Source organism: Cajanus cajan, chromosome 2 (genome assembly GCF_000230855.2).
Source record: "Cajanus cajan strain Asha chromosome 2, NIPB_CcT2T_4, whole genome shotgun sequence".
NCBI classification, from domain to species: Eukaryota; Viridiplantae; Streptophyta; class Magnoliopsida; order Fabales; family Fabaceae; genus Cajanus; species Cajanus cajan.
This window is the reverse complement of record NC_138518.1, coordinates 18,758,760-18,784,636: the sequence shown is the minus strand read 5'-3', so window position 1 is coordinate 18,784,636 and position 25,877 is coordinate 18,758,760. Positions and strand designations below refer to the sequence as shown.

Here is a 25,877-nt window from a genome sequence, read left to right as displayed (position 1 = left end):
TGGAAATATAAAGAATCTACTAATTAGGGTTATCATGCAACAATAACTGAACATCCATGCAATGAGTATATGTATAAGGTGTAGAAAATATAAAATAGTTCCTACCAATTTTGACTTGAAAACATAAATCCCTCAAGGCGTTACAACAAAACCCTATACAAATATACTATTAGAAAAGATGACTGATTCAAGAGAGGAGTGAATTAGATTTTTAGTAATTCTTTTCATTTTTAATGGTTCAAACTTTTCAAAAACTTTCTAATGAGCCAAATTTGTTTTCAACCTATAAGAGATGTTATGTTAAAAACACTTCTTAATGCAGGTTTAGATTCTATTCTTTCTATATGCAATGTTCATGAGACATATATAACACATAATAACAAGCATGTTATCAAATTTGCAAGAATGTAAAATACAAGATTAAGGGTAAGACAACAATCTATATTGATTCAACAACATTCATTTGTGCCTACATCTACTCCCCAATGGGTACGATTAATTAATGAATAGAGAACATTATTGATGACACAATTGCTAGTGAGCTCGATCAATCGGAGAAAGTGAGAATCGTAGGCCACTATGACATGACCTAATGGGAGGCAAAATGAACTTCAACAGCATATACTTTAAACTCATACTTGATTTTAAATTAATTATACTAAAATTTTAAAGATAAATAATTAATATTAATTTTTAAATTTTCAATTAATAAAATAATTGACTTATGAGCTATATTGTATACACACTTAAGATACAAAAAAAAAGTCCTATATCATTAAAACAAGAAGAGAAGTAAAAATATATAAACCATACACATACTCCCTTAGTAATTAGTTAGAGGCCTTTTGGATGGTGATAAAAAAGAAACACTATAAAAGTGAAAACTCAAAGTGGATAATATTTATACCAATGTGAAGTTATGTATCAAAATACCTTGAAATATCTAATAAAAATAATATCCTCTTGATAAAAATATATCCTCTTAAACAAACCAACAAAATAATCCTAGCACTTGGGTACTCATTCCAGTCCTGCTAAATGAAAATTTGTCTCATACCCATTCCATACTTAAGTGGTGTGAATTTTAGGGAGTATATTAGATTGAGATTTTGAAAGACTATTTTAACTTGAAAAAGTCTTGTAGATTTTAATAGAGTTTAAAAGAATTTGAAGGAATGTCATAACTTTTAAGTTTTTTTTTTAAAGACTTCTAAAACATGAGTTTTAATCAAGACTTTATAGTTTGGAATTTAATGGATTTTAGTAGATTTTTTTGATGGATTTGTATCATAAGATTTTAAAGGATTTTATGAATTTTACAGGAAAAAATGAATTTGTAAAACACATTTAATGCTACAATAATTAAAAAAATATAACATAACTAATAAAGAAAAATAAAACCAACACATTTTTTTTCTTTCTTTTGACAAATAATTGACTTTAAAGTCATCTAACTAACCTTTCTCCACATATTTAAAGCTATACTAGCCGTCCATGCATTGACATATTCTCTTTCATACTATATATTCAAAATTATGATCTTCATTAACTGATATATAACACTAAAGGTGAAGATTCATCCACTGATTCAATTAGAAATTCATCATAACGACATTCTTTGTGAAGAATTTTATGTGGTACTACACATGCTAATACAATTCTAACTTGTATGTTAAATAAAAATGGAGGCAATGACTTAAAATTTGTGAAGCGTGATTTAAAAATATCAAATATCCTCCCGATTACATTTCTTAAAGATGCATGACGTAAATAAAATACTTCATTTTCATTTTGAGGGTCATTATATGACTTGCAAAATCTTGGATATCATGAATGAGAGAGACGAATAAAAAGAGAAAGATGAAATAAGATAGAGAATGAAAGAAGAGCAAGAGAGAGAGGAAAAGCTAAGATAGAGAAGAGGAGAGACCGAGAGAGAAGTAAGAAAGGCTAAAGAGAAAGAGAATATGAGACAGAGAAGAGAGAGAAACAAGAAAGGCAAGAGAGAAGATTAAGGAGAAAGAGAGAGAGAGAAAAGAAAGAAAAATGAGAAATACACTACAAAAAAAATGTCAATTTTTCCACCGAATTTAGCGATCAACATTATTTCATTGCTAATAGCGACATAATTAGCTACCAAATCTAATTTGGTTGCAGTTTTCATTTAGGGACCAAATTAGCGACCAAATATTTTCAGTAGCAATTTATCGGTCGCTAATTTCGTCGCTATTCAGTTTGTAAATTACATATCTTTTAGCGACTGAATTGGTTTCGGTGGCTAAAGTAGTGACGAAACAATTCCGATCGCTAAAAACAATACAAAAATATTATTTATAATAATGGTAGCGACCAAATAAAAATCGGTCGCTAAATGTAAACTTTTTAAAAAATTTAAGAATATTTTTTTTAAAAAGAAAGCAAATATAAAAAATATAATATTATATAATGATAAAAAATTAATGATAAGAAATAAAAATCATGACTCTCCCAATAAAATTATTTTATTTTTTAAAATAATACATATTATATAATTTAAAATAGATAATATACCATAATGTATTGAAAAATAAGAAACATAACGCTATAAAAGAAATTTAAATAATAATTTTTTTAATTGAATCTTTTAAAAAATTTGGACTAATTTGAATAATAATTTATCTATTAAATTTATTTATTTTTCTCTAGAGAAGTTTATTTCTCTTTTATTATACTTAATATTTTATTTTATTAGATAATATGAAAATAAACAATTTATTGTACTTTCCAATTTTGTTAAGGTAAAAATACTTGTTTTTTGTAAATCTTATTTTATTTTAATTATTCTTTTTAAAAATTAAACTTAAATATCTAGTTCAGTTTATATAAACGTGTTAGTTCCATCAACTTAAAAATAATTGATTTATATAAGGATTATAAAAATTTATCAAACAAATATAAAATCGATCAAAAAATTAGATTTTTTTATAAAATTATTGTGTTAACTTAACAATAACCGCCATAAAATTTTGAAATGTATTTTTTATTTAATTATTCATAAAAGATACTTTTAAATTAAGCATTCACCAAAAAAGATACTTTTAATTAAAATATATATATTTTTTAATTTTATTAATTCATTGTCATTTTCTCAATTGATTAAAAAGTGACAAAATATAATTAATGTTCAATTAGTTTAATAAATAAAAATTATAAAATAAATTATATATAAAAATATACACACCAATAACACGCAAGTTTTATTATTGATGTAATATTTTTGATAAATTTATATTTATAAAAAATGTAAGAATTTTTGACAAAAATTGAGAATCATATATTAAAAAAGAATATCAATAACTTTTAAATATATATATATATATATATATATATATATAGAGAGAGAGAGAGAGAGAGAGAGAGAAATCAAATGAATCACAAAGTAACTCTTAGTAAAGTTACTCTGCTCAATAACTCATGATGTATGTTGAATTTCATCGATCTAATTATTAAATTAAAAGTTATTAAATTTTATTAATAATTAATATAAAAAAATTGATTAGCTTTGGAATAAATTATTTGCAAAAAATATAGTTGAAAAATTAATCATTTTAAATTTTTTAACTAGAATCTTATTGCTAATTTTCTATATGATCTTGATATTTTTGTATAACTAATATCTAGTTTCAAATTTGATATGAAGATATTATGATATAACTAGGTAAGATTTTAAATTAGTATTTTATTAATGGTTGATAATTAGAAAATAAAATAAGGATAAATACATTTTTTGAATTTTATATCTTAGATTTAAGATGAATAAATATATTAAGTTAATTAATAATTTATTTAAAATGTTAAAATTTAATTTATAAAAATAATATTTTAAAAGAGGAGTTATAATAATACCGGTATAAAAAAAGAAATAGGAGAAATAGAAGAGAAAAAGTAATGCAAAATCTTAAAGATTTTGGTGAGATTGTTGAATGAGGGAATTACAAGTAAATTATACTAAAAAGTCTTACAAAAATCATTGTTCAAAATAATCTATTAAAATCTATATGTTTTGGAATATTAACAAACTTTTTTAAAGTGAAAAATATCTTAATTAAATACCATCAAATTTTGAGAGACTCCTAAAAATCATAATTGTCTTAATTGAGTACCACTAAATTTTGATATACTCATAAAGACATGATTGTCTTAATTGAATAATACAATGCATTTTTGTATTAAAAAAAGTCTTGATTAAATACCAAAAACAATTTTTATAATAAAAAAATATTTTAAAATCTATTGAAATCCTAATGCAATACACCTCCTAAAGATATTTGTGAATTTTTAGACATTTATCAGTAGTTTATTTTATCCATACAGATCAATAGTTATGAATTATTTTTGTCATCCTTAATCATAAGAGACATGCATATTCAAGGACTAAGAAGAGAGTAAATAGTTACATTTAAAAACTTATTTGATACTTTAGAAATTTAATTTGCAAATTTATTAATTTCAACAACTTATACGATGGTATCTTACAAATTCAATGACTGAAGGGAGTGCTTACTCTCCGAATTATAGTTCAGCCATTATAATGAACGTTCTAGTAGTCAAAAAGCCAAAAGTCATGAAACGTGTTGCACAGTGGATGTTGGAGCCCACTAGGATGTAGGAACCAGCAAAGAAAGTGTGCAGAAATTCCATTGCTTCTGCATCATAGCATATGAAACTTCTCATAAGCATATGAAACGTCTTCCTTGACAAAGTTTAATCTTTAAACATTTCGATGCAATATATTGTTCTCTATTCTCGTAAGCATTACATTAACCTTTGATTTTTTTTTTCTTACTTCGTGTTTGATACACAAAAATTTAAAGATAATATTTTTTTACACATTTATGATATAGAACACTTTTTTATAATAAAAAATTAAAACTTTAATTTGGCCCCTTATAATATTTTTTTTGTTTTAACTTAGTCTCACTTTAATTTTTAGTTTTAATTTGGTCCCTAATAATTTAAATTAGTGCAATGTCGGACTTCCGTCCAAATTATTTAAACGGAATTAACTGTTGGCCACGTGAATGCCTAGGTGATTTCCGTTCCAGATGCAAAATTAACACACCATAAGTGCAGCAGAACAGGTCATTCTGAAACCAGAACGAGCCGTTCTGGTTTTAGAACAGGTCGTTCTAGATTCAGAACGGGTCGTTCCAGAATGCCAACCACATACATACGTTCAACAAAATGTCACAGTGTGGTTCAAAAATTGAAAATAAAAATTCATAACATAACATAAATTCAAAGACAGAAATATGGTTCAGAGACTGAAAACAAAATTTCATAACATAACATATACTAAGAAAGTTCAAAGAAATTACTGAGAAGGGAAATCATTTAGATAACGCTGAAGGTGCCAATAATACATCTTATCCACCAGATAACACTGAATGGCTGACATGATATTAGCATTATCTACCTGCACATGTGGTTGTGTGATGAAATATTGGTCTTATATGTCCTCTTCCTCTACTTCAGGTTGTACCTCCTCAAGAACAGGTTGTTGTTGTTGGGGTAAATCGGTCAATGACTTCAAGGGAAAATACTATGTCGTTTCATCCTTGCCTATATTTTGTTGATTTGGTAGTGTAAGATGTTCACTCCAGTTTGACTAACAATGAAATAAAACCTGTCACCATTATCCTTAGTGATGTACTGCATTATCCTTAACGGTACATTGTATAGCCCAAATGTTTAGCAATTGAAGTTATCAATCCCCATTGATAATATTACCAAATCCAGTGTTGAAATGTTTTATACCTTGATTTTTTTCTTGCACGATTCACAACCGTGATTTAAAATCACGGGCGTGAACTATATTCATCGACGTTTGTGTTTGGCATTCTGGAACAGAACAGACCGTTCTGGTTCTAGGTGAATTAAAGAAATTTGGCATCTACCTAGACATTCACGTGGCATTCACGTGGATGCCACGTGACCAACAATTAACTCCATTTAAATAATTTGGATGGAAGTCCGACATTTTACTAATTTAAATTATTTGGGACCAAATTGAAACCAAAAATTAAAGTGAGACTAAATTGAAACAAAAAATATTATAAGGGACTAAATTAGGATTTTATAAAAAAAAAATTAAACTAAATCAAGAGTGTACGATACGCACGATGAGTAGCTAACAATCTACTGAATTGTAAAAACATGTTGCCATGAATGTTTGACAGTTTAAATTTAATCTCATTTTCACACTAGAAAAAACCTTTTTTATTAGTTGTTATGCAACATAAGCCATAATCCCAAGAGTAAAAAGAACTAGTATCCTTAAAATTTAAAAGATTAAACAGAAATTTCTTAGAACTTGTATCCTTAAAATTTAAAAGATTAAACGGAAAGTTCTTATTATTAAAGAAACGTGACTACAAAATTATTCATAATTTAATTCAGGTGCTTATTAAAAAATTATTAGTTAATGATGGGTACAGCTATTGAACAGTAGGCCAAGATGAGAGAGCATAGTATTCCCTCCATTTTTTTTTCATAATCGTTTAAGATTTTGCACAGAATTTAAAAAAATCATTGATATTTTAGTTTTCAAAAATATTTATTACTTATTTTCCTATTTTACCTTTTATTTTTTTTAATTCATTGATTACACATGAATTGTAACCTATTGTATAAATACACATTAATTTTATATGGATAGTTAAAGAAAAAATAAGTAAATATTAAAAATAAATACATACATTGTTCAATAAACATATATTAATTATCAAGGATAAAAATAGAAGAAAAAAAATTAATAAGTCATTAATTTTAATAAAATGATAATAAAAAAAATAACAAATTTTTAAAAAACGATTATGAAAAAAAAAAAGGAGTATATGCTATTCAACTTGCACAAGAGGAAACCAAGCAAATCGAAGGTTAAAAGTATCACGAATTTCAACACACAGCTATCTTAAAAATATAAAACCTTTAAATGGAGGACGAAAATTCTGCATACCTACACATGTAGACATACTTTATTGCACTATTTTACAAATTTTAACACCGCTGACTCTGTAAGAGACATGTGTATTCAGGGATTAAGAAGATGGTATGTAGTTAAATTTAAAGACTTACTTCACACTACAGGAATTTATCCAACAATTTCTTAATTTTGGAGACTAATATAACATTGTTTTATAAATTCAAGAATTAAAATGATTGTTTATTCTCCAAATAAAGCATAATTCAACCATAATAATCACATCACTACGTAGTCAAAAAGTGTAGCCCATTAGGAACCAGCTAAGAAAGTGTGTGGAAATTTAATACACTCTGCATCATAGCATATGAAACTTCTTAGATGCATAGATGACATAGCATATGCATTTTTGCTGTCTAATTCGTCTTTCGTACTTGACAAATAGTTTAAACATTATATTGTTCTCTATTCTCTGTTCCACCCAAGAAGCTCCGGTGTTCTTCTCTGTTGCAAGAAGTCCGATTGGGTATGTGGTAAGGTCTTTTTCTCCGTTGCAATTTTGCCTCAATAGAAATATTAAATTATAAAAGGACATGGCTAATTTATTTCTTGTTGTCCTCCCATCTTTTAGCTGGTAGGGAATGAGTTAAGAATGTGAATGCTGACTGAGAAAATAGGTTATGGAGTTCAAAACTTGAGTTTTGTGGTTGTCTAAAATGAAATAGAACTGTTATTTTATATAAAATATTTCGCGTGTTTAAAGTCATTCATCACAATGTTCTTTGTTTTTTTTACCAACCTCGCTTTGGATGTTGCTACTCTTTTTTTTTTTTTTTTTTTTTTTTTTTTTTTTTTTTAAGCTGATACTATTTCTAAGGGCACGAGCTTCAAATTGCGGTTCAGACTGGCCATCTAAATTTGTCTTTTAATTTAAGGTAAGTGTACTTTCTCTTAATAGATTTGTGAATCTTAAATTATAAATTGGTTATTTTTTTTTTTTAATAAGATGAGGTGTTAAGCATGTTTTAATTGATGAAAGTATAAACTTGTAAATGCCTTGATTTATTGCTTGCTGCAATGTATGACTGGTTATGTTATTGTGAACATGTGATTTGTAGGTTTAAGTTCATTTATTTGATGTCTATGCTTTTCTCAGTGTCTAAGTTGTTTAAGGCTAAGTTAATGTTCTATCATCACTTATAATAATAATGCATGTTGGACTCCAACCATGTATTTCAGGTTATAACACATATTTCAAGTTTTATTTCCTGACCAATTAATATATGCTGTTACAAATTGGATTGTATAAGAATTCTAAGTCTTTCTCCTGTTCTAGTAATTTTGGTTTTTAAAGTCATAATTAGGGTTATGCATCTGAAAACCAAGCACCACTTGACCTATATAAAAGTTGAAATATAAAATATTCAACTTTCAATAACATACTAAATTCCATATTAATCAATACCGGTTTGTATTTAAGGCTGAGAGTATATTTTAAACAATTGGATTATTGAGTATATTTTACGTCATGTGTCAATTAGTTTATTAATAAATGTCAAAGAAATACTAATTTGAATCCAAAATGTAAACTTATTTTCTAATTACGTTGCTATTCACTTAATTTGAATTTTAAAAGTCACCATTATTTCATGTTTCTAAGTTTTTTCTTACATTTACTAGTTTACTAAACTTTTGTTATGTTCAAATGCTCTTTCAGCCTTTCCAGCAGCACAAAAGAATCCACTAATAAAGGTAAATATAATTACCAAGGATCAGAAAACTCAAAATTACACTTGCAACTTGGTAAACATTATTTATTCTTCTTTAGTTTTGAACTTTTTAATCTCATATTAGACAGATCTATAAATTATGAATAACAAATAATGAGACAACGTCAAGAACATATTGAAACAAAAAGTTTTTTCATTTCTTGAAAAGTATCATTCCGGCATTGCAGGTGCAGTACTTAGAATTCATAATGGATGAACAACAAAGAATCAACGTTGTTGGTTCTTCCTCCAACTCTTGTTCCAAATCTCATGATGTTTTTCTAAGCTTTCATGGTGAAGACAACCGTTGGAACTTCACAAGCCATCTATATGAAGCTTTGAATAAAGAGAAAGTCAAAACTTATATAGACGACCAACTTAAAAAGGGAGATGAAATTTCACCAGCGCTCATTAAAGCTATTGAAGATTCTCGTGTATCTATTGTCATATTCTCAGAGAACTATGCTTCGTCAAAGTGGTGCTTGGGTGAACTTAGTAAGATTCTGGAGTGTAGAGAAAAAAGTGGACAGCTTGTGATTCCTGTGTTCTACATGGTAGATCCAACTGATGTGAGGAAACAATCCGGAAGCTACGAGCAAGCCTTTGTAAAACATGAGGGAGACCGCAGGTGCAAACAAGGGAAAGCTGACCTAACTAAAGCTGCCAATTTAGTTGGGTATCACTCTAAAAATTACAGGTAAATAAAATGGATTGAGAGTTATTAAATTTTCTTAAGGTAAAAATGAGAAAGGCAATTCTGTGACTGAACCTGAATTCCTTTAGAATTTGTTTAACTTATATCATTTATTTCTTTGTTGTTGTTTCATATGCTAGGACTCAACCTGAATTCCTTAAGAAAATTGTTGAAGGTTTATTGGGAAATTTGGCTCCTAGACACCCAATCCATCTTAAAGGACTGGTTGGAATTGAGGAAAGTTTGGCAAAGATTGAATCATTACTAAAACTTGGGTCAAGCGAAGTTATAACCATTGGAATATGGGGTATGGGAGGCATAGGTAAAACCACCCATGCTACTACTTTACGTGACAAACTATCTGATGAGTTTGAAGGTCATTGCTTTCTTACAGATATAGGGGAAAGTTCACATGAATTGATAACTTTACGTGAAAAACTATTTTGTAAGTTGCTAGGGAAGAAAGATTCTGATTTTAATCCATCGGACATAAGTAGGCTTCGATATAAAAAAGTTTTGATTGTGTTGGATAATGTGACTACCTCAGAGCAATTTGAAAAACTAATCAAAGAATATGATTTCTTGGGTCCAGGAAGTAGAGTTATTGTTACAACTAGAGATAAGCATATACTTGGCCCAAATGACAAAATATATGAAGTCCAAGATTTAGATTTTTCTCACTCCTTACAGCTTTTTTGTTTGACTGCTTTTAAAGAAAAAGTACCTAAAGATGGATATGAAGAACTGTCAAGAAGGGTGATTTCCTATTGCAAAGGTGTTCCTTTGGCTTTAAAAGTTTTAGGTACAAATCTTTTTTCAAGAAGTATAAAAGCATGGGAATCAGAATTGAGTAAACTTCAAAGCATTCCAAATATGGAAATTCACAATGTATTAAAATTAAGTTATGATGGCTTAGATGTTACTCACAAGGACATATTTCTAGACATTGCATGCTTCTTCAAAAACGAACCAAGAGGTTTTATAACAAGTGTATTGGAAGCTTTTGATTTCTTTCCAGAATTTGGGATAGAAGTCCTTCTAGATAAAGCTCTCAACAATTTCAAAGTACAATCAGATTGAAATGCATGATCTGATACGGGAAATGGGTTGGAGAATTGTTCAAGAAGAATCTAAAGACATTGGAAGACGAAGTCGATTGTGGAAACATGAGGATGTGCTTGATGTGTTGAAACATAACAAGGTAAATGACAGGCGCAATTATTTCTATTGGATGATAGATTTATCTTTTTTTTGAAAATAACTAGTACGGAAACTTTCACTAACTATTGTAATTTATATTTGTTAGGGAACTGATGTTGTTGAAGGCATAGACTTAGATTTGTTTAAATTAACTAGGGATCTAAATGTGAGTTTCAATTCCCTTGCAAAGATGACTAACTTGAGATTTCTTCGAATACACGGAGTATGGATGTACGAGTGCAAGTATAATGTATACCTTACAAATGATCTCAATGAATCATTTAACAAATTGAGGTATCTTTACTGGGATCATTTTAAGCTGGAGTATTTTCCATCTAACTTTTGTGTTGAACAACTTGTAGTGCTTCGCATGCGTCATAGCAACCTCAAAAAGCTTTGGAATGGAGTTCATGTAAGAATGTCGCTTTATGTATTATGTGGCAACTTTTCTTGTGTTGGCTCGAGTGCTTCTATGTATGATTAGGTTTATCTTTCAATTATTGCTTGTGATTATTAATTTAACAATTCCTAAATAATGTGATGCATATTTTTTTTTTGATTACAGAATCTTGTGAATTTAAAGGAAATTGACCTTTCGTTCTCAAAATACTTGATTGAAATACCGGACTTATCTACGGCACAAAAACTTGAAAAAGTATGTCTTAGACAGTGCACAAGCTTACATCGGCTTCATCCATCCATTTTGTGTCATCCCAAGCTTACATATTTGGATTTAAGCTACTGCGAAAAGATTGAAAGGCTTAACATCCATTCAAAATCTATGAGAGAACTATCTCTCTCCCATTGTTCATCTCTCAAGGAAATCTCAGCAATGGTAGAGGAAATGATGCTCCTAGATTTAGCTGGCTGCAAATTGATTGAAAGCTGTCACCTTCAGTCAAAATCTCTAACCAGACTATCTCTCAATGGTTGTTCATCTCTCAAGGAAATCTCGGTGGTATCAGATGAAATGAAAAGTTTGAACTTATCTGGCACGGCTATACGTGCATTGTCATCATCGATGCTATCATGCCCCAAACTTAAAAATTTTCATTTAATTGATGACAAATTCATTGAAAGCCTTGACCTTCATTCAAAATCTCTAACCAGCCTATTTCTCGATGGCTGTTCATCTCTCAAGGAAATCTCGGTGGCATCAGAGGAAATGACAAGTTTGAACTTATCTGGCACGGCTATACGTGCATTTTCATCATCAATGCTATCATGCCCCAAACTTGAAAATTTTTATTTAACAGGTAACAAATTCATTGAAAGCCTTGACCTTCATTCAAAATCTCTAACCAGACTATTTCTCAATGGCTGTTCATCTCTCAAGGAAATCTCGGTGGTATCAGAGAAAATGACAAGTTTGAACTTATCTGGAAGTAATATTGAGAGCTTTCCTGCAAACATCAAAAACCTTTCAATGCTGAAAGAGCTTTGTTTAAGAGGCTGCAGGGAACTCGTGTCTCTGCCGGAGCTTCCACCATCCTTGAGAGGGCTTCAGCTAGATAACTGCAGGAAACTCATGTCTTTGCCAGAGCTTCCACCTAACCTACATAGACTGAGCGCCGGTAACTGCATTTCTTTGAAGAAAGGGATCTCTCAACAGGTAGTGTTACAACACATGTTACACAGCTGCGTACCCTGCATACACCAACAGGGTTCGTTGAACCATTATTTCGCCTTCCCGAGAGACCATGTCATGGACGAGTGTGGGTTTCATACAGCGGAGGGTTCAATAACTATTTCTTGTCTTCCAATATCTCACTTAAGCGGTTTCATTTACTGCATCGTTCTTCCTAAGCGATTTGTCTCCAATGATATTTTGATGTCTATATATCAAGATCACGTAGAGATGAAGTCCTGGACAATCAAAGGAATGCAATTCTATAGAAGTTGCGACAATGCAATGTCAGATCACGTCATATATTGTTATGGTGACCTTAGAGAATACCACGAAATATTATTAAGTGGGGACATAACATTTACAATCGAATTTGTTGGAAGCGAAGAAATAAAAACAGAGTTTAGGGTGTTTCCGGTATATCCTACAGCATCCGGGTTTAAGCTGGGAATTTGTGAATCGGAATCCATTGACTTGGAACAACTTCCTACATCGAAGAGGAGGAGGACTCGGCCATAATTGATAAACTTCCTCTGATGACTTCATCGGTATGAAACTCACCCGCTCCTTCATTGAAGGCTCCTTCTTCTTGTTTTCTTTTTACTTACGGAATTAGACCATTGCATATAGAATTTATCTGTTAAAATATTCTAGAAAATTAAGCATAGTATAGTATGATATATGGCGATAACATTAATTCTATGCTTAACATGTTGAGCAGGTTTTCTTTTGAATCACTTGTAGAGAAAATTCATGGGAAATGGCCACTAGCTTGTTGTGGCTTGGGAGAGTCAAAGCTGCACTTATAATTGTTTCGTCGTCTATCTGTCTTCATTCAGAAATAAAAAGGGACAATGTTATGATATTAATTCACTCGGTACGTGCAGTAACTTTGGATGCGTCATATTGAGTTCTTATAGTAATGTTTTGACCATTCAAAAGAGTAGATCAATATTAACTTTTCATTTTTAAAATATCTATATTTATATCTTTATCTTTATTTATAATAATATATATAAAAGAGATTTTCTATATCCATTTTTATAAAGTCAATTATATTTCTATTTTATATCTAATTTTTAATCTACTAATATATACATGTTAAGGATAACATAGAAATATATATATATATATATATATATATATATAACTTTTCTTTTTAATGTTCATCTATTTTAAAATAGTTATCTACTTTTTTTTTTTTCCAAAAGCACAGAATATTTTTTTTCTTGCTAGAACATGTAAAGTAGTAGTGCTTTAATATAACTGTTTTATCTTTATTTTTATCTTTATATATAAAAAAGTAATAGTGTTATAATATAACTACAGTAATGAATGCAAATAATTTATTTTGCAAAAAAATAAAAATATACATAATTCTTAAAAATAAAAAGAATTAAAGTAGTAGTGTTTTAGTATAATTGCATTGATGAATGCAGCGAATTTATTATGCACGTAATTTTGAAAAATAGATAAAGAGAATTTATTTTGCAAAATCAAATGTACGTATTAAATTCTAATAAGAAAACTATTATTTAAAGAAACTATCATGAATTTTGATTTCCATCGACTTAAATCATCATGGCAATAATAGATGTTAGGAATCAAAGTCAAAAAATTAATTTCACAAATCAAAATAAAAAAAAAAAGTTAATATATTTTATTATATATATATATATATATATATATATATATATCATCAATTAATTATTTTTTATAAGTATTGCATGCACAATTTATGCGCAATTTTTCTAAAATCCTTATTTGTTTATTTTATAAATTTTAATAGAAAAACATTTAAACACAAATTTATCTTCAATTTAATTTATAAAATTTAATACATTTTTTATTTTTATAATTGATTGATTTATAAGGTCTTTATATATATATATATATATATATATATATATATATATATATATATATATATATAAAGTAGTGTTGTAGTATATAACTGCAGTGATGAATTTATTTTGCAAAAAGAAATGTACGTAATTCTACAAACATAAAGAGAATTAAGGTAGGAGTGTTATAGTATAACTGCAGTGATGAGTGCAAATAATTTATTCAGTAAAAAAAATATGTATGCAATAAATTTTGCAATAAAACCTTTTTTTAAAGAAAATATCACGACTTTTGATTTCCGTCAACTGAATTCATCATAGCAATAATAGATTTCAGGAATCAAAATCAAAAATTATTTTCACGAATCAAAATAGAAAGAAATTAATTTATACATGATATTTTGCAACATAATTTGTAGCTTTTTAAAGTAAAAAAAGTTATTGATGTATTCTATACAACTTTGAGAATTATTGATGATGGACATTTTGTAACAATTTTTTAAATAAAATAAAATAAGTGATTAATAAAATAATTATATTTTATGACTTAATTAATATAATTAATTGGGTTAGTAATAATTAAAATATTTTATTAAATAAAATAAAAAGAAAAGGGTTGTAGGTGGAGAAAGGAGTTTGGATTGAACTTTAGGCTCAATTTGAAGGCTTTTAAAAATGACGAGTGCTAGGTTTTCATTATATATCCTTCTAAAATCTTAACAGCAATTGTAAAGAACTTAGAGGAGGTCATCAGAGAAAGTACGAAGTAGCGGTTGGGACTATGGAGAACAAGTTGGGTCATGGGATCATCACTCAAGGTAATGGGAGTCAAAATGTCTCATTCTTGGGCATGTATGAGAGGTATGGGTAGTGAGGGGATCCCTTAGCTTCGTAGGTCTCTATTTGAATTTCTACATGTGTTTATTTGTAAATTTGTATTATGAGTGTAATGACCTGACATGTTACTATACTTAGTACAACATAATTATTGTGCAATGGAAAACATAAAGAATCTACTAATCTATGGTTATCATGTAATAATACCTAGGCATCCATGCAACAAATATATGTATAAAGTGTAGAAAACATAAATCAGTCCCTGCCAATTTAAACATGAAAACATAAATTCCTTAGGTAATGATAACAAAACTTTGTACATATATACTGTTTGAAAAGATGACCGATTCAAGAGGGGGGTCAATTGAATTTTTAAATAATTCTTTTCAATTTTCTTGGTTAAAACTTTTTCAAAAACTTTCCAATGAACCAAATTTGTTTCGGCCTATAAGAGATGTTATGTTGAAAATTAACACTTATTAATGCAAATTCAGATTCTATTCATTCTATATGCAATGTTCATGAGACATAACACATAATAATAAGCATGTTATCAGATTTGCAAGAATGTAAAGTACAATATTAAGGTTAAGAGAAAAATGCACAACAATTTATACAAAGACGAATCTATATGATATCTTGTGGGGGCACTTGCTCCCACTACCATTTTACAATGTTATATATAGCATATATGTTTTTTATCTAAAAAATAGTATATTTTAAAAACAAAAGTTATATTCTAATAAAATAAGATTATATATGTTTAAATTATCGGATATATCAAATTTAAGTTTGTAGGAGATTTCCATTTATTTTATGTTTATTAAACTTTTGAAGGAGATTAATTCTCATATGTGACGAAGAATACTTCTTGATAATAAATTAAATTATTTTAAAATTTTAATTGTAATATATACATATATATATATATATTAATATTCACATATATAATATAATATATTAAAAAAAATCTTTTTAATAAAATAAAATTTGTAACATACATATTTATTTTTTGTACTTTTTATTTATTATTTACATTAATTAAAGAAAATCAAAATAGTAAAGATCGTAAGATTTTTGTTCTATTCAAAATTTTTATTATAAAATATGTTTTTAAATAAATTATCATCTAAACATTTATATTATATATTAAAAACATGTTTATATCATAAATAAATTAAATCTTATTTTTATAAAATTTAACATATTTATTTTTTACTATTACAAAAATACTGTTTAATATCGTTATATTTACATTGATTCTAGTAGAATCGATGTAAATCATAAACGCAGTAACAAACTTGTAAATAATACAAATATATTTACATCGGTTGGGAGGATAAACAAAATAAATATGAGTAATTTTACATCGATTTTATGATTGACCGATGTAAAAATAGAATTCGGAAAGCTGTTCAACATCGGTTTTAATTATGACCGATGTAGAAGTGAGACCCTAATATTCCCGCGACCACCCTGGGACCTTCCCACCCTTTCCCTCATCAGCAACGTTCCCAGCCGCCGTGAGCAACGACGGAGAGCGAACTCCGTTGATCACCATCGACTGACCGATCTGTTTGCACACACTCTTCTCCCTACTTGTTAATCACCATCGACTGACCGAACCGTTTTCGCTTCGCCCTCCGCCGCGAGCAACGACGGTGATCGAACCTGGTTGACAAAGTTCTGACCCTCTTCGACGAACAGCGTTAGGTAATGTCTTCTAGTTTTTTTGTTTATCTTAGGTTTTTCTTCTTTGTGATTTCGTTTCTCATTCTTGTTAGTGCTTCAACTTGATAGACGCTCTCGGAGGAGGTCTCTGAAACGTGGTGGTCGTCTTGGTGAAGTTCGTCGTCGACGACAGCATTTGCAGCATTTGCTGACGTGTTTGAGGTAACAATGCATGTTAGCATGATGCATCTGTATTTGTTGATAATTTCTTTGGATTTGATTAGATTAAATCAAAACAATTTTATATTAATTGATTCATCTGTATTTGGTGATAATGTATGGTAATTATATGTAAATAAAAGGGGTGTGTATAAATTGGCCAGGTTGGTGGAATCAGTTGAGAGTGCCCTCATTTTGTCTTTAGCTTTGGGTGGTTTCTCTGTCTTTGGTGTATTTGGTTGATAACTTTTGTCGCATAAGCATTTGATCGGGAGATCAATCTTCAGGTCTGTGTATATGAACAAATATAGATCCAGATGCGAAACTGGCTCCTTTTTTTTATAGTTTTTATTATTGAAATTAAAGTAACTATTTTTTGGCTATGGTAAAGGAAGATATATATATAGATCAGCATTTAGCACTGCATATCTCATAATTGTCGGGTATGGTCAAAAGTCAATGTTTCTCACCTTTCTCATTACACAAAAAAAGTGCTAATATGACAATTCTGTGGATATATCTATCATGTGTTCAATGGCTTTTCTATTTTCATTTTTGCAACTATTTGCTACTACTAATTTGTGGTTGTTTGTTGTAATATGTATGTATGGCCTCCACAGTCCAACTTCAGCAATCACAATCTTTGGTTTGTTTAGAAAGTGCCCCATCAGTCTTCGAAAATCCAATCAAGAAACAGGTTGGTGTTTATACACATGTATCTTATGTTGTTGTTATCTGTTCAGAACAATATTCTTCATCACATGCTTTGTGTTTGAAACTTCACTTTTAGGTGTTGCTGTTTGCAACTTCAAATGATTCAGAGAAGTTAATCTCAGTATTTCAAGAAGCAGCAAAACCTTTTAAGGGATAGGTATAATTTATTACAGGCCACTAATTATTACTCTCTCTTATGTCATTCTTTCTCTAGACAAATATGCCTTCTATTTAGAAATCAGCACAGTGCAAATAAAACAGAACAGTGTTTAGCTAGTCATATATGGAAGTAGATTGAGGGAGGGTTTTTGAAATTGAGTTAAAACATCATGTTTTTAAGTTAAGTGGCAGATAGAGTTTCGTATGATGTTGTTTGCTGTACTTAAAAACTGGATGACTATGTACAAAGAAGTAGGTTTTAAAATCTCACATGTACGATAATTGCCAAAATTTTGAAAGCAAGTTCGTATTTGATTAATAATAGAGTGGGGGTTCAAAATATTAATTTTCAAAACCATCTTTTATTCTAACTTTCTAAGTTCTATGCTTGCAATTTTCATTTTTTTAAAAACATAAATAATAATTCACCACCAAACTCTGGCCAAAATAATATGGGCCTCAATCTTCTTAAACATTGTTTAGGCCCAAACTATAGGTTGGTTCCATTCCACTTCCTCCCTGTAGTGTAGTTCACTTCTCTAGCTCCACACAAAGAGGCTCGAGTTCCTGGGCAATTAGGTGAGAACACATGTGATTGAAAATTTCTTAATATTTATATTACTTTATTTGTCATTTTATTTTATTTTGCTTCTAATTGCAGCTTTTCCACGTATAATATGATATATGATACTGAATTTTTTTATTTTTTTTTGTGGAGATGGGATAATATATTATTTAGCTTTATGATGATATAGATTTTTTCCTTTGAAATGTGTCCAGTTTATGGAGAAGCATAGAGCAGATAGTGAACTAGCAAAACATGTTTTCTTCAACCAAAATGTAAATATTATCCGTCTAGGGAAAATGAAGTTGAAGAGGACATTGTAATTTTTTCTGAAATAATCCACAAAAAAATCTAGGCACAAACAATTCCATGATATTTGTGATTGATGAAATGGTTAAATAAGTCATGCTCATGAATCATTGCTTCATATATTAGACCAAAAAATCTTGTTGGGTGTGTTAAGAACAATGTGGTTGAATAAGCCAACAAGTTGTTTGACATAATGCCCGAAAGATATGCAACAAATATGAACATGTTTTCTGTAATGATCTACTTGATTGCGAGGATTGTGATCTAATAGGTGGTTTTCTATGTGCAATTATTTGTAAGATAGAATTCATGTTAGAGTAAGCATTCTTTCTTTTTAAATCCTTATTATTGATTCACCTTAGTTCTTAAAATGTTGTTATTTACGTTGGTATTGTTGAGAAGCATGGCTGTTTAAATGCTTGATTGAAACAGCTACCTGTCCCGATCCAGATTCAAACAATTTGACAACTAAAACTTTGGAAACACTGTACCCAGCATTGGGGGGAAAAAATTAAGGGTTTAGATGGATTAGATTGGAATTCATTCCATCATGATCTATTTTATTTTATTATAACATAAATGAACCAAACAATGAAACACAATAAAATTTCATCCTATTCCAGTTGGTTCTATCACTTTCCATTAATTCAATCTCTCCTCAGTGGCTTTGCCCACATAACTCCAATCCTTTCTATGCCTCATGAATGTTTTTCTCTGCTCTCTGTATCTATCTTTCCTCTACAAGAGCCTCCTCTGCCAATGACTATGAGTAACTATATGACTGTCTCGTATGCTGATACTCAAAATCATAAAACAAGTCCTGTTTTTTGTTCTATTTAGTTTTTAGTCTCAGATTTGGAACCTATTTTTTGGTGCCCGTATACCAAATTTGGTCTACCTTACAAGCATTTGAAAATGTATTTTCTTTTCAATTAAAATGGTACTACCTTAGTCTTTCTGATACTTCCAAATGCATCTTTGACATTTTCAACGAAGGGAGTGTCTAAAATGGAAGTGTTTAATGACTATATCTTAATTGCTTACAACTTTCGTGAAAATTTGGTCTCTAAGGGGAAGTTGTTTAACTTTTATTGTTCTTTGATGGCATTGAAATTGATGCTAGAAAACTGACCATTGGATCTTGAACTTTCAGTCCTTTCCCTTAGATTGACTATATTATATCACTTTTCCTCTGTCTTTTGCATTTCTAGTGCTAGGAATGAAATAGAACCGTTGAAATTATTATGCAATCATAGAAACTGAACAGCTTGAAAAAAGAAATCCTCACAGAAATTGGACTAGCAGGATAGAAATTACTAGCAACCTTTGTCATATTTGTCTTAGATGTGTGCTTTCCAAATGGTAGATTCTTCTTTAGAGAATCTATTGAGTAGTTAATATGTTGTTAATTAAGTTTACTAGTTCTTTTCTTCTTTTGACTTGTCATATTTATGCATATTATATGCTACTCCTACACTTAGTTTATACTTCACTACTTGTAGTTGTTCATGACATTTTCTACTGGTCAATATTTTCCAATATGATATTAGAAACAATCCACTCCAATCGGGTTTTAGATCGAGGCAAAATACGGTGTGCTTGGTTTGTAGTATGGAAAGTCCCAAACCATGGTTTAGGCGAAACCTTGTCTCTTGTAACCTTTGCCCAAACCATGGTTTGCAGTTTCCCAATTGATATATAAACATGCTAAAGATGGTTGTACTTCCTTGACAACTTAAATGTTTGTACTAACAATGAGATTTGCTTCTTAAGTAGCTTGCATTTAAAACCTTATTAATATCTATCTTTATGCAACGTTTGAGTCAGATTGTGCTTGTTATATGATTTATATGATCTACTTCTATAACTTACATGCTTGTATGATGCAAATTATGTGTAGTGAAAGACTAAGAACCATTTTCTAGTTTTCATTGAAATTATCATATGATTATGGACAGTGTAATACTATGATGCACATATATGATATAAGTATCCAATATGACAATACGATTATTTTAAAAATATAGGAAGGATACATGTAAAATACATGTATAAATATATATAAATGTTCATAAAATATAATAAATGTATTTTTAATTAAAATCCATAAAACATAATTGTAATTTTGTAAATCCAAATTAGAAACATATTTCTTGTACCTTACTAAAAACAAAAATAATTACAAATCATTGTACCTACGTGCCTGATTCATAAATATTAACTAAATTATATGTACTTTAGAATTTAGACAAGTGAAGCAAATATGTTTCATTTCCTAACCATATATACCTAGTTTGGCTTATTAACTGTAATTTTGCTTTGGATTCATGACCCTGCTACACGTGATGCAATAATCCTTAAGAAGACTCTAACCTTGGGCATAAATATTGAAGCTACTACTGGGGACCATAAAAAGGTGAGTGTTCTCTTTTTTATTGCTTGTGTGTGGTTTTCATGAAAGACATCCTTGCTATAACGAATTAGTCACATTAAGGTTTCTATCTGCTAGCTTATGACTTATAGCTTGTGTGCCTGATTTATATATTTTAATTTTGAAATCTCCCTGATGGCTTTCCAAACAAGTCATATTATGATTGAAGTAAAAGATGGGTTTCCAAACAAGTCATATTATGATTGAAGTAAAAGATGGGTTTCCAAACAAGTCATATTATGATTAAAATACAGATGGCATACACTAAACTAGAGATTACACATGAATCCAGAAATGAGAGCATTGCTGTTGTTCCCACTTCCCACTTCCCACAGGTTTGGGACCATTAATTAGATGGACGTGGCAAGGACACAAACGGGGTCTCTAGAGTTTTATATCTTACCAGGGAATGGGTACATGGGAAACACAAGGGTAAAAGTCCTTGTGATGAGTATAATATTGACCCTGATGAATGGGAGAAATTCAAAGAAATTTGGAATGACCCTTCTTGGAAGGTAAATTGTGTTTATTTTTTTTTAATGTATATTAAATTTGTATTTTTATTTCACTTTTAATTATCGTTGTATTAAATTATTGTAGCTTATAAGAAAAAAAGCGCAGGATATCCAGAAACTCAATGATTCACCCCACCTATTGTCTCGTGGGGGTTATGAGCTACTTGTGAGAATTTTATGAAAAGAGAACTTAAACGACTTAAGGAGGTAGCAATACAATCTGGTGCTAGTGAGGATGTAGTGATTGATCCTCCACATCCTCCTCCACGCCATAGGTTGTGGAAGATGGCTTGCACAAAAAGCTCTGGAGAGATGACTTCTGAGTTTGGTAATCAAATTGCAGAAAAAATTGTAAGTATTTTCTTATAAAAATAATCTCTTTATGTATTTGAAGATTTATTGTAGATTTTTTTTATTTACGGATATATTATAAACAAAATTTGTTTATTGTATAATGTGTTGGAGGAGCAAGAATCACAAGGTTCATTTATTCCTAAAGGCCGTCAAGATATATTAAATATTGCCTTGGACGACCAGAGCATCCTGGTCGTGTTCGTACAGTTGGGGTTGGTGCTACTATTGGTAATTACTTTGGACCATTATCACAGGGGTCATCCTTATCTAGATTGAGCCCACAGGATCTTGAAGCCCTCACACAACAAATATATGTACGGGTCACACAAAATTTAATGGCAAAGTACCCGAATATGAGTACTACACAGTCACAGGATGTTCCTCCAGTTGAGGTAGATCATGGTATCGTGGCCCGTGTTAGCACTAAAGGCTGTTGTCCAACTCCTTCAAGTGCTATTGTTGCTGGTAATCCCTTTGGAGATGAGCTTCATGCTGATATCTCTAATAAGTGTGAGTTATGCATTGAGGGGATTCCTCCGCTTGTAGTGGCCATTGGTAGAGTTTGTGAGGGGAGTTCAACTATACACAATGTGCCTTTGACAAATGATTTGGTCAAGGTGGTGATTGAGGAAGTTCGAGATTCTAATGCTCGAGTTCCCAGACCTACTTCAGAGGTTCAGCTGGTTGGGCAGGCCTTACAAACTTTCATTGCATGGCCGAGATATCTTGTTAGACCTATTTCAACCACGGTATATATTTTTTCCTATTTTTTCATTATTACTAACTTTAATTACAAATACATATTGTTTATTCATATTAACGTTTGATGTTTGATTTAATGTATAGGATATTCATCGAGCAAATAAACGAGTTCCATCTATTGATAGGTCGGAACCCAATGGTGATCCTATCATTAGGTTACGTGAGGCATCAAAGTGCTTACTTTATGGACAATCATTTCAGGTGACTTGACTAACTAATATAAAGACTATTTAACATATTTATATTTTAAGTTTGCTACTTATCCAAGTTCCTAATTTCAGGTAATATGTCTTGCAAGTCTATTTGGGATCAGCGATAATGATTTTACGTTGTATATTTCATTTTAAGATATATATATATGAATTATTACAACGTGAAGCAATGCTTAACATCTCAATTATACATTTATGGATGTTGTAAGTACACAATTGTTAGTACCATTATCTATTTAATTATGATTTCCTTCACTATTAATTTTTTCTTTTGTATGTATTTTAGATATTTGAATCGTAAAATTGAAGAACTCAATCATGGTGACTTGTATGGATTTCTTGAGCCCCAATCAATTCAAAAATCGGGGAATAAAAAAGCGGAGTCTCAAAATTATATCATTGAAAAGATACGAAATTCACCAAAGCAAATTTACTTTGCTCCTTATGTTGATCAGTCAGTGCATCTTTGTGAAGTCCATTTAATTTGTGTATTTATGTATCTATTAACTAATTGTGCCTAAATGTAGAAATCATTGACAGTTATTGGTTCTCTGTCCTGCAAAGAATGTTGCTGTTTGGTTTTGTTCTTTGCATCGTAAGCCAAATGTTAAAATAAAAAATTTAATTAAAAGGTAAAATTTAGTTTGTAACGGGTATTTATTTTATGCTCTCTGTTATAAATTTTAACGATGTAACTTACATTCATTTATTTTGTTTAGTGTTATGGTTGTCTATAATGTCATGGCGGGTAGATCTACAGCACAACCAAAGAACCTAGATTGGATTTATCCCATGGTAATTGATTTGTAACCTCAATATGCCTAAAATGTTTTTTATTAGCTTAAATTAAAAATTACTTATACAACTCAATCTAATTTTCATTTTAGAATAATCGACAACAAGGAGGTTACAGATGTGGATATTATGTGATGAATTGGATGTTAGAGATAATTGAAGGGGAAGTAATAAATGATTGGATTGAGGTAATGTAATTCTTTTACTTTTACTATCATTAATTAATTTATTTACATGATTTTTATGCAACTAATATATTATACTGTATGTTACAGCTTTTTGATGATGTTGCACTATTGTCGGAAACCAAGTTGGAAGACATTCGGAGTCAATGGGCAACCTTCTTTTTAAAAAAATTTAGAAATAAAGCATGATTTTTAGTTTAATTAGGATTGTCTACAATATATCTCAAAAACAATTTTTTGCCTTTATATTTTAGTTTATTTTTTTATCCAAAAATAAAATAAACTAAGTAGTTAAAGCTTGGTTATCATGTTTTGGTTATTAATTCATCAGTGAAGAAGATTCAATTGTTCATATTTCATCTTGTTGAAATTACTATGTATTTAACTATACATGCTGATTTAAGGAACATGGGTTGGAAACGGAATAGAGATAATTAACGTACTTGAGTTCAGTACATAGAATTGTTTAGAGTAAACCTCTGTCTCTGATAGTTAGGATGTCATAACTGCTGAATAAAGTAATAGCTTGTCTCTCTTGATTGTTTTTGTCTGCTAAAGGAGAAAAAGATTTATTGCTTGTAGCCAAGTGGATTTTATGAATCACTACAATTTTGATATCCCAAAATTATGCCACTATTTTGTGTGGTGATTGGGTAGATAAATCCGTAAAGACATGTTTGAGAATCTTTTTAGACCGATGAGAGCATAGGAAAGATTATTGTTTCTTAAGTATCTTCTAGAAATGAATAATCACCTTTTATGTAGTATCGCAACACAATTGAGTAGAATAGTGCACTATACAATTTCTGTTTGACATTTATATATATATATATATATATATATATATATATATATATATATATGTTTATACAGGTAACCAGAAAGAATCTAAAAAATAAATAAAACTTTTTTTTAAAATGCAATCTACATCGATTTCCACTAGAACCGATGTAGATTTGTGTATATATCTACATCGATTATTGGTATAATTGATGTAGAATTGTGGTAAAATCTACATCGGTTTTACTTACAATCGCTGTAGATTTGTACGCAAATCTACATCAGTTCAGCAAAACCGATGTAGATTATGTACAAATTTACATCGATTTCAAAATTGACGTAGAAGTGTTTGTATTTCTAAGTTGCTCTATTCTACATCGGTTTTATAACCGATGTAGATTACCTTCCAGAACCGATGTAGATCATACATCCTGTAGTAGCGTTTATATTTTTATTAGTGTTAAATTACCATAAAATAAGCCTTTAGGGTTGTAGTTCTAATCGAACATAAACAAAAATTATTTATGATGGATAAATAAGATATATTTAAGGCATGTATTTTCAACGAAAGTTATATTCAAGTCTACAAATTATAGCATAACCTAGTTTGACCTAATTCTAATTGTAACCATAAATATAAGAACTTGTAAAAAATAATTATAATATATATTTATCTTTTTAAAAGTGATATATAAAATTTTTAATATTATACAAATATATAAATAAATATTGTCCTCACTATTTAAAGTTTCTAAATCTATAATTGAATTTATATTGGTTTAATCACATTCATTTATGACCTACATCAAATCCTTACGACTAATTACTGAATAGAGAACATTGTTGACAACATGGTTGCTACTGAGCTCAATCAATTGGAGAAAGTGAGAACTGTAGGCCACTATGACAAGACCTAACGGGAGGCGAAATGAAACTTTAGTAGCATATACTTCAAACTTGCATTTGATTTTAAATTAATTATACTAAAATTTTAAAAAATAAATAATTGACATTAATTTTTAAATTTGCAATTAATAAAACAATTGACTTATAAGCTATATTTTAGGCACACTTAAGTTACAAAAAAAAAGTCCTATAAGAAGAAATCATAACGAAATCATGATTGTCTTAATTGAGTAACACAATACTTTTTTATATTAAAAAAAGTCTTGATTGAATACCACCAAATTTTTTTATAATAAAAAGATTTTAAAATCTAATGAAATCCTAATGCAATGCACCTCCTAAAGATATTTGTGAATAACACAATACTT

The 25,877-nt window shown here is 29.5% G+C and overlaps 2 protein-coding genes and 1 long non-coding RNA gene across 17 annotated transcripts; all 3 read left to right on the top strand.

Annotated features, from left to right (window-relative positions):
* Positions 1-7,360: 7,360 nt before the first annotated feature.
* Positions 7,361-12,152, top strand: LOC109806118 (TMV resistance protein N; the record flags this gene model as incomplete). The annotated part of the gene is given in 8 exon segments (XM_083069485.1): positions 7,361-7,494; positions 7,822-7,896; positions 8,679-8,764; positions 8,919-9,427; positions 9,565-10,476; positions 10,478-10,625; positions 10,731-11,036; positions 11,190-12,152. Coding segments are annotated over 5 exon segments (2,817 nt in total), but the record flags the coding sequence as incomplete, so codon positions are not given.
* A 1-nt stretch (position 12,153) lies between these two features.
* On the top strand, positions 12,154-13,120 carry LOC145954199 (uncharacterized). The gene is made up of 2 exons (XR_014431360.1): positions 12,154-12,799; positions 12,996-13,120. It is a non-coding gene; the product is annotated as an uncharacterized LOC145954199 (long non-coding RNA).
* A 3,101-nt stretch (positions 13,121-16,221) lies between these two features.
* Positions 16,222-24,177, top strand: LOC109805712 (uncharacterized). Of its 15 annotated transcripts, none has more exons than XM_083068000.1 (15): positions 16,227-16,645; positions 16,733-16,825; positions 16,987-17,109; positions 17,443-17,519; positions 17,613-17,693; positions 20,935-20,985; positions 21,293-21,515; positions 21,601-21,866; positions 21,981-22,618; positions 22,716-22,832; positions 22,913-23,047; positions 23,130-23,475; positions 23,563-23,638; positions 23,731-23,826; positions 23,914-24,177. In XM_083068000.1, exons 9-11 carry the CDS (start codon positions 22,205-22,207, stop codon positions 22,976-22,978), a joined length of 597 nt encoding a protein of 198 aa, XP_082924126.1. In that variant the 5' UTR covers positions 16,227-16,645; positions 16,733-16,825; positions 16,987-17,109; positions 17,443-17,519; positions 17,613-17,693; positions 20,935-20,985; positions 21,293-21,515; positions 21,601-21,866; positions 21,981-22,204; the 3' UTR covers positions 22,979-23,047; positions 23,130-23,475; positions 23,563-23,638; positions 23,731-23,826; positions 23,914-24,177. The 15 variants fall into 15 exon arrangements, with proteins under 15 accessions (XP_082924134.1, XP_082924135.1, XP_082924126.1 ...); XM_083068002.1 differs by having other exon boundaries at positions 16,717-16,825; XM_083067997.1 differs by lacking the exon at positions 16,987-17,109 and having other exon boundaries at positions 21,336-21,515.
* The last annotated feature ends 1,700 nt before the right edge of the window (positions 24,178-25,877 follow it).

Coding starts and splice junctions, on each gene's coding strand:
- LOC109805712 (XM_083067997.1), top strand. CDS start 22,205: ATGGCAAAGTACCCGAATATGAGTACTACACAGTCACAGGATGTTCCT. Junction 22,619..22,715: donor TTAGACCTATTTCAACCACG/GTATATATTTTT, acceptor TTTAATGTATAG/GATATTCATCGAGCAAATAA. Junction 22,833..22,912: donor TTTATGGACAATCATTTCAG/GTGACTTGACTA, acceptor TCCTAATTTCAG/GTAATATGTCTTGCAAGTCT.